The sequence below is a fragment of the Rhinichthys klamathensis genome, unplaced genomic scaffold (genome assembly GCF_029890125.1).
Source record: "Rhinichthys klamathensis goyatoka isolate OS25496 unplaced genomic scaffold, OSU_Roscu_1.1 h1tg000133l_1, whole genome shotgun sequence".
Taxonomy (NCBI): Eukaryota; Metazoa; Chordata; class Actinopteri; order Cypriniformes; family Leuciscidae; genus Rhinichthys; species Rhinichthys klamathensis.
The window spans coordinates 3,243,037-3,256,821 of record NW_026606668.1 but is presented as its reverse complement, the minus strand read 5'-3'; the positions used below and the strand labels follow the sequence as shown (position 1 = coordinate 3,256,821).

The window sequence follows — 13,785 nt, the reverse complement described above, 5'->3', positions numbered from 1 at the left end:
TGAATGTGAGTTTGTGTGTGTGTGTTTGTGCATATGCTAAGAACTGCCCTCAAAGACTGTGATGGATGATGTGCCCTTTAGATTTAGACAATCAATATAAAAACAGTTACTTAAAGAAACATACAGCAACATTTCAAACAAACAAAAAAATATGGCGTAAAATATAACCGTGGAGAAAAAACACACACCCTCTTTTACTATATGCAGCCAGGTGCACGTGGATGTCTAAGATGAATGAGTATCTCTATACTTACACCTCCAGCTGTATCATACACAGTATTATTCTTTAACATTTCAGCTAAAAATAAACCATTATGAACAAAATGACCAGCAACAGACTACAGCCGGGCAATAGGAAGAATACAAATAACGAAAGAGTAAATCGATTTACCTCTCTCTGAGTCCCGGAAAGCAGTCGAGTAAAAGATTAAAAAAAATAAACATGATGAGAAAATACACACAATGATGCCCATTAATGAAACATGAGTAAAACATATTTCTGCATAAATCATTCACAAAACAAACCTGTCACATTCAGTTCAATGCAACAAAATATGTATTAGGAAGGATTTACACAGAAACACTGCTTTTGTTTCATGAATAAGTTCAAATGTGTTCAGGTATTCCAATGCATTCATAACAAATAGACCATAAAAAATTCCTAGGACAGGAATTGCATCTTAACAACTGCTAGAACTTGCTGTGGACAGAATATATTGTCATTTCAAGAAAATATACATTTTCTAGCAGTTTTGCATTTTCCAAACCTCCATAATAAGACTATGTGATATTTCTATGTATGCATGTATGAAAGAAAGAGAAAAGAGAGAAGAGAGGGGAAACGAAACCAGCAGGTGTGACAAGAGAATTTAGACATTTATCAAGATGTATGTGACACCTCAAAACATGAGGCTCTCTGTGTGCAGCCAGAAGAAGACATGAATATGTAACAGTGTGGTAATTAGAGATTTAACAGACAGAGAGAGAATAAAACCAGATGAACTCAGTGCACTCAATAATGTCCAGAATGAACCCCAGGCAGGAAAACCTGTTCAAACTGGGCTATGTTACAGCACCTCAGCAGGATTTGACAGAAAGATGTGCTGGAGGGTCAAGGAGAATCTACAAGGAGATACAGGGAACAAAGCAAATGGACCGAGAACAGAACCCTGAGGTTCCCCTGAGGAATTTGAAAAAAGGCATGTGTTCTAGTTTGCGTGGATGTGTGGGATGGTATCAGAGGGAAGGCCTGATCTGAGGGAACACACAAGGAAGTTGCAGTCTCTTTCAAATGTGAACATCTCGCCGTGACCTAATTTAATAACGGCACACACAGTACTCCACAATGCTATCCTCACCACAGTAAATGACAACAACACGTAGAGTACGTCCATAATTCTCTACTGAAATCTCCACCTACTCATCCACACCATCTGGAGCAATTCCACCCACTCCACCTTCTAACTGCTCTACTATTCCTCCTTTCTCACTCCAATACATACTTCCACTGCAAACAACTCAACAACAAATGTCATGCTGTAGAAAAAAATGCATTACATTTATTCATGGGTATTGTCTCAAGTTATAAAATAAAGTGATAGAAAGAGAGAAAATACTCACATCTTTTCAAGTAATGTGTTTTTCCTGCTATAGCATTGTCGTGTACCCTCTTCTACAGATTTTCACCTCCTCGTCTCATCCCCTGCTCTGTTAAAAACATGCAGCTCACCTCTCTATGCTGGATCTCTCTCTTTTTTTTACCCCCTTCTCATTTTCGCTCTCTCTCCTTCCATCCAATCCCAGCGTTCCTTCTACCCTCCCCCTCCTGCTTCGCTTGTCGCTACGGTAACCTCCTTCAGGGTCTTGGGAGGAAAATGTTACTGATGGGCTTAGTGGAGTATTAGCATAGGAGGACACAATGATCACACACAAGCACATACTTACACATGCAGACTACACAATAAGTCTGAAAAAGCCAAGCCTAAAGCATGGTTCCTGTTGAGTGAACATATGAAGTATGCCATCTGCTGGTCAGAGTGTGGTACTGCTTACAAGCAGTGAGGCAAAACTGTGATTCAGCATCCCTGATGAAGTATGCTGCATTCCACCCCTGCATCATTCACACACACACACACACACACACACACACATACACACACACACACACACACACACACACACACACACACACACACACACACACACACACACACACACACACACACACACACACACACACACACACACACACACACACACACACACACACACACACACACACACACACACACACACACACACACACAGCTCTTCAAAATGTGTAAGAGATTCATATGCAACATTTGGAAGTCAAAAATACTCACAGCTACACATACACTGGATTAAACTTTCATTAGTCTCTCAATCATCAATCTTTTATTTCAGTCCTCCTTTCACTGGGGTGACTTCTTCAATCCAGAATCATTATAATGACCTTTAGCGTGAAGGGACTGGAGGAGTATCTCGATATCAGAATACATTAACACAGACACATTAAGTGAATCTCTTACAGAGTGTAATAAGTAATGAACGCATGAGGAAGTCACAGGTGCAGAGATGCTGACGTTTGCAGATATAAATCACTAATTAAAATGAAATGTGAAGAATTCACAGCACATGCATCAGCCACTAGAACTGGGCAATAGGTTATATTGAATAGTCACAATATATTTTGCAAAAATTTTGCTAGTGATATCAATAAGCATTATACTACAGGGCTGTTGAATGCTTGATTCTGATTGGTTGAGAATCTGTTCTAAGGTGTGCAATTATTTTCAGGGAAAAACACGGCTAAAGTAGTTCCAGGCAGGTCTTGACTGCATTACACTTCCATATCACTTCGCCAAATGATTTCAGTTATTTCAAAGGTCCTTACAGACTACAACGACAAAAGAACCAAAACCCACAACGACACTGACTGAGCAAAATACATATAGTAAACAATAGGATAAAAACAACAAATTATTTCCAAGTTTTCTGTCACAAAATTATGTTTTATTATTTATGCATTTATTAGTTATTATGGAAATCACATATCTTTCTCGTGCTCTCTCGCTCTCCCACTCAAACCCACACACAAACAAAGGACAAAAACTTGACAAACGTCTTGAAATACATATTTTGAGGTGTGGTAACTGTATTATAAGCGGAATAATTGACTCCGGGGCATTGAATTATTAGAAAAATATAATTATTTTTCTAATAATTCAACGGTCCGTCGTCAATTATTCCTTATATATTCTGTGACTGAGACAAACTGTCAGTTTCAAGTCTTTGTCTTGTCATCAATTTATTTTTTATTTATTTTTTTTTTTTTACATTTTTGTACATTAAAATGTCTTAGCAAAAAATATTTAGTTAATGTATATGTTAAAAAAATTATGACTATATTACTATGTATTGTTATATCGGTTCATATACAGGAAAGTCATTAAATATCATTATTCCTTCTTAGAAAAACTGAGGATAACATGTATTGATTATTTTTACTTAAAGTTTTGCAGTAAATATTTAGAAAATACTTGGCAACACTCGCTGATTGAAAATATTGTGATATATCAAGTATAATTAAATGGCTGAAAAACACTTTTTAATTATTTTAATTATTATTTATATATAGTATTTCCTTTTCCCAGCAATAAAGTATTGTAATGGTGAAATGTACATTTACTTCACCTGCATTCAATAGCTTTTGTAGGTCATTTCAGTGTTTGAAATGGCCTTTATCTGATTTAACAAGGTAGAGAAAGAACTTACTCAAAAAAGATTGAGCCAACATTCAGTGGGTCACAGAGATTCAGCAGAACAAGTGCAGCAAAGTATAAAATTAATTCCTCGTAAATTAGACCCTGATGATGTCTGTGGCAGCTGCAATGTTTAAACTGATATAAAATCCATTTTTGCCCCATCTGTGCGGTTTCAAAAACTCTGATATTTATAAAGAGATTTTTAGAAACACCTCCCGTATTTTCATAAACACAGAGTTATTAAACATTCAGTTTTGTTCAGTTTATCTCTGTCATTTATTAAACATTTCATAAACCCTTAAGGTGATGATAAACAGGGCAACTATTTGAGCAATGTTGCTGGGCAATCTTGCCGAGCGATTGTTGCTTGGGCGTTTTCCCATTAAAAATGGGTAATACATTTCTATCTGGATAATTTAGGTCGGTCGTGGGCCCTGTGTCTCATCTGGTTGCCCGTTGACGGCAACATTGCCCAGCAACATTGCTCAAAAAGTTGCCCTGTGTATCATCATCTTTAATCATTTAACATGTTCTCCTTAACTAACCCATAAAAATACCCATTGCCATGACAACCAGCATTTACCTTCCATTATCGCGGCCGACGCCCCACACACGGATGCTTGCGATTGGCTGAGAGTGTAGAACGCTACGATCCATCGGGTCAACCAGATTCAGCATGTTATTCTCCAGAATGAGGTACATATCCTTCCCCTGGAAACACACGCACAACGCCAGAGAACAAGATGAGAGTTCAGTTTCAAAACCTAGTGAGCTTTCTTGCTGTCTAATGCCTACATAGGCAGCTGCCTTCTGAGTAGGGGCGGGTTTACCATTTTGGGGGACCCAAGCGATCTCAGGCCCCCCACACCCCAACATTACGTAACACTTTACTCTGAATTGCAATTATTAAACTGCATACCAAAAATTATCTACACTTTTGTACTTGCTCCCTTAAGCTTTAAGATATAAACCTTCTTGGTTTTGGATTCATCAAGAGTCTTAATTTAGTCCATTGTCTTCAATATTCAAAATTCCACTGTGTCCATTCAGCTATGAGAAAATAAACCTCTTGGTTTTAGCTTGAACAATTGTCTTCTTATTGTGAAATATGGCTGATATTCCGATTCTCAAATATGTGTTAGTGTTTGCATTTTGTCTTTTAAACACTTTTATAATGATTATGTTAGATGATAACGGGTGATCAGTGCCGCCATATAATAGTTTGCTCTTCAGCGCAGAGAATCAGAGTTGTCGGATTTATAACACGTAAATTAATTCACATCTCCCGAAAGACATAAAAAGTAAGTGAACTGGGAGAAGGATAAAAAAATAAAAATAAAAGTAAACTATTTAGTTACCTACGCAATGTATTTCTGCCGTGAATAAAACAACGGCGATTTGGTTAGCGTTAGTTCACCCAAAGATAAAAATGACATAATTTACTCAACCTCAGTGTCGTTCCAAACCCATATGACTTTCGTGCATTTTCGGGACACAAATATTTATCTTTATTTTAATGAAATTTGGGAGATTTCTGTCCCTCCATTGAAAGAACCATGAATCGAGCAGTTTAATCCAAGAAGAGACACGATTGCTTTAAATGAGCAGATTTAATTTAGGCTTATTCACATATAAACATTGATGAACAAGGTTTGCAGCATTCTAAATTTGGTTATGGTAGCAATGTTTATATGTAATAAACGAGGTCAACAGTGCTGCTGTAACAGCGGTCATCAACTGATTGAATTGCTTGGTCAGCAGGGGTACTCAAACCTGCGGGGCCCTAAGCATTTGTGTACGTGGTGGTTAACAACGCTACTGCTTCTAAGGCGTCATACAAGTTACACTCCTCTCACAAAATGTACACAAGGCTCGGCTTTGGTGTTAGCACATTTTTTTAAGCTAAAAACATGATACTATTTTTTATACTATGCTTTTTGGTATTGAAATGTAATTATATTGTAATCCATGTGATATTAGACAAATAGCTCAACTCAAACAGAACACATTAGCGCCATGTTGCTAAGTTTAAACCGTAATATTCTAATAAGCATAATATGCACAACACATGGAAACAATGGGTAAAACAGTGAATTTTGTAAATTCGACTGAAGGTTTTAAACTTTGCTTTTTTTGTATTGAATGAAATGTAAGTATATTATGATCCATGTCATTTCATACAAATAGCACAGGTTAAGTTGCTGCTAAATTAAAACTTGATACTCTAATAAAACAAACTTTTTTTAATGCAGCTTATTTAAAATTCTCAGCTGATTTGTCAAATCAAAGCTTTTTAGTATTAAATAAAATATCATTATATTTATCAATCAATGTTTCTCTTGCTTCACTTTATTCACTCAATTTCTCTGCGAAGGATAATGCAATGCTGCCTAAGATTTTGACCAAAACAAAGGTGTCTAAGAACTCACACTGTCTACCTTATTAAAGGGACACTTCACCCAATTGCATTAAGCTTTGTATCTTTAGAAACCCAGTCCAAAAATGGTCAGTCTATTTTTGAATGGTCATGGTTTATTCCCTTATTTTCCTCTGAGATGAGAGAAATAAGGATTTAAGTTGCAATTGCAGATACTGAAATCAATATCAGCCATCTTGTTTGGAAGCTAAGCTAACAAGCGCTGTGGAAATAGGAAGTTACGACAATGACGGAAGAAACTAAACATGATATGGAAGAAGAGGATTTTGAAATTCTGCTGCTCGAATCCGATGTTCGTGGCTATCTTTACGAGCCGCAATATAGTGAAGAGCAGCTGAGGCTGATGGAGGAACAGGAGGCGGCTGCCTGTCGCGGACGAGGAGCCCGGACTGGGTCGAGCTGGGCGGACTGCTGGTGCCTGTGCTCTGACTGTGCGCTACGGACACAGATAGAGTCCGTCTGCTGCAGAGAATTTCAACGATGGCAATTTCTCCTGGACGAAATCTCTGAATCAGACGAGCACACGGACGTTTGTGTTGTGATGTGAACCATCCTAGTTTCACACCGCATATGTTCTGACTGAACATCCTGGTATCATGCAATAATTCACCATATAGAAAGAAATACAAACGAGGAGTAATTCACTAATGAGTTTGCCAATGTAACGGGTTCGTTGTTGTGGGAAGGAGGAGGCAGGAACCGGCGAACATTTAAACAAATAGTAAAATAAACAAATACAAAACAAAAGTATAAGCCAGCAGCCCCTCACTGCTGGCCACACACAACAAGAAACAAAACAACATAAAATCAGGCCTGTTCCTCTCTCGATCTGCACTGTCGTCGCTCCTCCTTTTATGTTTCCGCTCCTCCGTGAGAGATGCGAGACCGGTGCGTCTCACAGGTGTCGTTCATTATCACTCCAGTTCACACCACCGGCCTCGCGCCGTCCTCTCACATCCCTCAGCCTCGTCCTGCTCGCCACAGCCAACTAACTAGAAATTTAGTTTGAAATGAATTTCAAACTCTCGTGGCAGCCAAGGGGGTAATCCATCGACCGGAAGTTGAAGCCGGCCGGTTGCCGCCATGTTGTAGCAGAACTTCACTTGCGTTAGCATTTCCATTGACTCCCATTCATTTTGGCGTCACTTTGACAGCGAATAACTTTACATCTGAGGCGTTTAAAGACTCCATTTGTCCATTATTTATTTCTAAAGAAACACGACAATGTATAAAGGGCTCCATTACCTTCTATGTTACATTATGGCCCCGTAGAAACAGATTTTGTAAAAATAGGCTAACGATTGCGTCATAACCACTCGACTCTCTGTCGCGCTGTACAGAAATTACCGTACAGACAGGAGGAGAAGCTCGCAGGCGATCGGGGGGACGTCCCGTCAAGGGAGAAGCCCATAGATAATGAGTCCATAAAAGCAACGGAATACTTACTCCTGCTCACTCACGCCAAAGAACTCTTTGCTCAAGTTCCCCGTCTCTGCAAGATTAGTCTCGCGTAGCCAGACCTTCAGACTGACGGCTGAAGGTCTGGAATTCATAGCAGCTTTCTTTGGCCAAGGCCCGCCCATAAGGCCGTTTGACCGACATGTCAAACAACCAATTACAGTTCGTTTCGTTCAGCATCACGTTTCGGGGCGTGGAAATGTCCCCACAACAACAGACCAGCGTGCAACAAGTCAGTCAGCATAGAAAATCAAAGAAGGAGAAGAAAACTTCAAGAGTCTATGCCGTGAACCTCGCATACTTTTGCGAATCCTACGTTTAGCTGATCTTGATAAATGCTCATTGTCACTCATGTAAACACAACAGTTTTTCTTCCGCAATCACACGTCTGCGCTTTGTTTCCCGGCGGACCGAAAATAAACGCGACACTCGCGCCCCCCGGAAATCCGATAAAATTCAACCAATCAGACGACGACTTCGACATTCCTGAAGTGTTTCCAGTTAAGTGTACCATATGCATCAGACGTTTAGCCAATGTTCCGTGGGCGTGACGTCTGAGGCTGAGACTACTGCAAGATTAACGTTGGCAATTTTCACGCACAGCTACTAGAAGATTAACGTCTGTCAGACAGGTTGCTCACGTCATCAAGCTTAGTTTGAGTCGGTTTGAGTCTGCGCGTCAGGAATGGAAGTGCTCAAAAATCGCTAAAAATGGGCTTCAACTGTCTCAACTGAGTTCCAATGAGATGGCTCTGTCCACTTCTTATACTGTCTATGGTGGCAGCTAGCCTTGTAGACGGAAGAGTGATTTCTCTGACGTTTGTGCTGTTCTGGATTAGTGGGAGTGGCTTGCGGAGCTGTGCAATGTGGTGCATTGTGGGAGTTGTTGTCTTACATACAAATGCGCCCTAAAGTTATTTTCTGTCTTTTCTCGAGGGCACCTCAAGAGGGGACCAAATTCAAAATTTATTTTACATTTCGACTACATATATGACCCACTTTCAATAAAGATTAATGTTGAAATGGGTGAAATGCTCCTTTAAAACACCCTTCGAGTCAGAAGTGCACCTATTATGCCTTGAAATATTGCTCACATGGGCAACTCACTAGGTTTTGGAATCGATGTCACAAGCTACTATAAGGTCTAAGGATGCAAGTGCTTGTATGTGTGTTGGAAGTAATGAATAAAAGATCAGACCAGAAAATAAAAGGCAGAAGGAGAACAGAGGCTCTCTTCCTGTGTCCTGTCACAACACATTAAACTCGCTTTCTCTTCTATGCTTTTTTTCTGCATGACATTTTCAGCTTTCCCTCTTTCAATTACTTCTATTCTTTCCTGTATTGTCTCATTTTGTCCCTCTCTTTTTATCATCTCTTTTTTAAAGATGATCCAAGACACATGTTTAGAAACATTGTGTGTATTTTTTAATGAATGTGTGTGCCCTGCTAAACAGATTGGCACTAAAGATGGTTTAGTGCTGGTCTAGCTGCCAACAGAACCATATAAATCTTAGTGTGGTTGATCAACCAGCATGGGTTCTTATAAATCTGGTTGACAATGGAAGTCTTGGTAGTTGTGCATTTGTGTGTGTGTGTGTGTTTTTTGTGTGTGTGTGTGTTTTTTTTGTGTGTGTGTGTGTGTGTGTGTCTCACCTCTCCCCAGATGCCCACAGTGTCTCGTATGTCATTCTTGCAGTAGGACAGTTGACGGATGCAGTTGTTAACAGCGACACTGCTTTTACCTGGAGCCAAGTCCTCTTCTGCCATCTCTACCCAGCCGAGAGAGCGCACAGCAAAACACTGTCATAAACACAAACCCACTGATTAAGCACAAACACTGTAACATAACTACCTATCTATAGAGACTATCTATAGAGACTAAACTGAGGAAACACCTCTTTAAATTTTCACATGGCAGCTTCTAAGAATAGTTGCTGTTAAAACAAGTGAGAAAGAGAGAGCATTCATACACATACGATCATTTACACACACACACACACACACACACACACACACACACACACACACACACACACACACACACACACACACACACACACACACACACACACACACACACACACACACACACACACACACACACACACACACACACACACACAGAGATCAAACAAGAAGACCCTTTTTACTGGAAGATCTTTTCTTTCATCTCCCACTTGTTCCCCTCTTCCTTACTCATCTGTATCTCATTCCCAACACTCCAAGAGCAAATTCATCCATCATTCAGTCTCTCTTCTTTTCTAACAATCTGTGATGATGAGGCTCCTCCATTATGAAAGTGTTTGTGTGAGAGAGAGATTAATAATAGGCAGAATGTTGTCGCGTTCTTTCAGTTTTTGATTTTAACTGCTGCTGAAAGAACAGATCCTCAAAAGGAAGAGTGTGAAACACACAGAAAGGGAGATAGAGAGAGAGAGAGAGAGAGAGAGAGAGAGAGAGAGAGAGAGAGAGAGAGAGAGAGAGAAAGAGAGAGAGAAAGAGAGAGAGAGAAATAGCACAACTGGGGGGTTGGAGTAATGGCAGCATGAATGGCAGATGAACTCTCATCTGCAAACTCAAACCTGGATATTACAAACCTAGTAACTGGTAAAATTGAGAGACAGTGGGATGCTTGCAATGCATACTCTTATTCTGCGAGGACACATTCATTTGATCAAGAGTTACAGTAAGACATTTATAATGTAGCAAAAGATATCTATTTCATATAAATGTCGTTTTTCCCCGAAATTTCTTTTCATCAAAGAATCTTAAAAGTAAACTTAACAGTTGATGCAACTTAACATTGATAATAATAAGAAATGTTACTTTAGTACATAATCAGCATATTAAAATGATTACTAAAGGATCATGAGACTCTAACACATGTGTAGGCTTGTCACAATCATAAATGTTGTGCTGACAATTAATTATGATACAGCTAATTGATTAATGATTTATTTTTTTCTTTTCTTTCTTTCTTCTTATATAGTACAGTTTAATACAACACAAGTTGCCCAAAGTGCTTCAACATCACACACAACATCAGTACGTAGAAAAAATAAAAATAGAAAAATATATATAAAACAATACGACACAGCTGCAATTGAAAAACCTTTAAGAGAGTTCACACGAATGATTTCTGAAGGATAATGTGACACTGAAGACTGAAGTAATGATGCTGAAAATTCAGCTTTGCCATCACAGGAATAAATTACATTTTAAAATAAATTAAAATAGAGAACAGTTATTTTAAACTTTTATAATATTTCAAAATATTACTGTTTTTATTGTATCTTTGATCAAATAAAGCCAGCCTTAATGAGCATAAAAGAATGCTTTCAGAAACATTAAAAATCTTACCGACACCAAACTTTTAAATAGTGGTGTATGTGACACGAGGCATAACTGAAGGATTCAATACACGTGGAGCAAGCACACAACAACGAGATCAAAGGTAATAATTGCAACAACAAAAAAGAAATCTGCAGAATTCTGAAGGATTGGAGTGGAATGTGGAACACTTTTGTCAAAGCGATAGTTTACCCCAAAAGTCAAATGGACTTTTTTTGACCATTTTGTAGCTTAACAGTCATGTCCACCATCCACTTTCATTGCAAAGTAAAAAGCAATGTGGACAAATCTTGTATCATTTTCTTTTTAATCAGTGTAGTACATTACAATTTTGTAATATTTTATTGATTTGTTTCACATTTTGTGTTTTGTTACACAAATGCATGTGTATTTATGGCATAGTCTTTTGACAGAAGTGATGTTGTTTAGTGCTTTGTATTAACAACGGGGCTCCACTAAGGATTTAACTCACTCTTATTTGTGTGTGTGTATATATGTATATATATATATATATATATAGTAAAAATCTAAATTACAAAGGTGTTTTTGCATTGTCTTGTTAACCCTACTACTACATTTCTCCAAGCATGACATGCATGTGCATTTCTTTGAGCAGCCAGCAGATGGCACTGTATATCTAGAATTACATTTGAAGTTGAAATCTCCTAACAGAACCACCAATTTCCACTAATATACAAACAGCAATAAACAATGTTTATTGAATAATTTGTGCCAATCCTGCTACATGGTTAAACCATAGATTTATCATGCTTATTTCAGACAAACAATCTCACTAGCAGTAAATACACAGTAATGTTACAGTAATAGAGAACATCAATGCATTATGTACTCTTAAACAGGGCTTAACATGTATAGTTTTCCATTTTATGTTCCCATTAACTAGCTGTTTTTTATTTGCATTTCTATCAAGACAAGTCTCAGAAGAGTTTAGCATGGTAATGTATAATATGACAATATTAATCTATTTGGTCTTGGCAGAATAGATCTGCTACGCTGCCGCTGAGCAAGTACTGAGACTTGCTACTGCCAGTGCCAATACATACACAGACACACTGCTGCTGCACAAATAGCATATTAAATTACTCCTAGCAGATCTATACAGATGGAGCTGGGGAAGGTGGAAGGTTTCAGAGAAACTGCTACAGCAAACACTGACCAACTATTTAAATGTTTAGCAACAAGCTCATTGACTGCAGATGCAACATGAACCAATCAGCTTGAGCCATGTAGTTAACAATGTAATTGTCAGCAGGTTGCGTTAAGGACCCATTAGCCTGCCACATATCGAGTTTCATGATAGAACTTGGTATATATGCGACAAACAAGTAGTCATATCACTGGCAGAATCATACTTGAAATCATACTGGAAAAGGTGTTATATGATATGACACGTTTTTTTAGGACATGTTTGTATGTCTTTGATTTGATTCATGTTTGTCTCTTACAACAGTTTGACTCATTCTTACAATTTGACTTAAACCATATAATGTTGCAGTTCCTAAAAATAAAAAACCAAACAATTGGTAACACCAGCTCCATTATACAGTATATTATACACATTTATTACAGAGCTTGGTGAGTGTTAAGTTGTATCCTGTCCTCAGGGCTAAAATAAGTTCCCTGTACAGTTGTTTTCTTTGAATAGCTGCAGTATGTGCAGAACAAACTCGTGTGCTCTCACCTTGGCTTCAGGGTCACTGTTAATGCTGCTGGAATCTTCATCTTCCACAGGAGCAGGGTTTCTAAAGACAGACGACACGCAGTCAGAAGAGATATTTTACATCTCACTTTACCGTAATTTTATCCTCTCCCTCATTCATTTGTATTTATTTATTCCTTTCACACACCGTAGCTTGAGGGAGGCATAGCGGAGAGTTGCGCCTTCAAACTCTTTCAGACTGGGGTCAGGGTTTATTGTGGCCGCCTGTAGATCCTGAAGCAGAGATAAAGCAGAGATGCTTAAACACGAGAACACAACCATACAGCAAAATATACAAATATACAGCATGGAGCCAGTGGGTTGAGCGCAGAGATCTGTGTTGATGTGCAGGTCACGTAGAAACAAAACAGGAAACACAGTTCCTGCGATGAGTGATTAAACAAACTGAACTGAAAATGATTAACCAGTTTTAAATCAGACAAAGGTTGAACCCTGCACATTTTACAAAAGGAATATATTGAGAGGGTGAGGAGAAATGAAGAGGTATTGAGCAAAAGGCATTTTCTTAATAAATTATCTGCATAAACCTCAGTAAAGTTTGTTGTATATATCCAAATATTTTTTTAAACAAGATATATATATGTGTGTGTGTGTGTGTGTGTGTGTGTGTGTGTGTGTGTGTGTGTGTGTGTGTGTGTGTGTGTGTGTGTGTGTGTGTGTGTGTGTGTGTGTGTGTGTGTGTGTGTGTGTGTGTGTGTGTGTAAAAAAAATGTTTTACCCAATTTGGCAATTTATGTTTGTTTTAAGCATAATAACAAAATTTAGTGAGGTTTTTTTTTAAATAAAAAACTATTTGAAAAAAGGGGAACGTTTTTAAAAAAAAATTAGTTATATAAATGATTTTTGCAGTGGATGCAGACAAAAGACGAAATCCATGCTTAGAAGAAAGGTTAAAGGTCAAAAGGTGAGGAAGGTATGAAGTAGTACAGGATCTCAGAGCACAACTACACCAGTAGAACATCTACAGGTACAGACTTTTCTTTGAATTCTTTTTATAATGCAAAATACAGTTG

The 13,785-nt window shown here is 38.3% G+C and overlaps 1 protein-coding gene across 7 annotated transcripts in view; it reads right to left on the bottom strand.

The window, feature by feature from the left end:
• apbb2b (amyloid beta (A4) precursor protein-binding, family B, member 2b) overlaps positions 1-13,785 on the bottom strand; it is a 60,035-nt gene that overhangs the window by 5,137 nt on the left and 41,113 nt on the right. For all 7 annotated transcript variants that reach the window (XM_056256884.1, XM_056256887.1, XM_056256886.1 and 4 more), the window contains 4 exons: positions 12,900-12,985; positions 12,734-12,794; positions 9,334-9,480; positions 4,369-4,496 (listed from right to left, as the gene is read on the bottom strand). In XM_056256884.1, the coding sequence (XP_056112859.1) occupies positions 4,369-4,496; positions 9,334-9,480; positions 12,734-12,794; positions 12,900-12,985 (422 nt within the window). The remainder of the gene's footprint in view (positions 1-4,368; positions 4,497-9,333; positions 9,481-12,733; positions 12,795-12,899; positions 12,986-13,785) is intronic.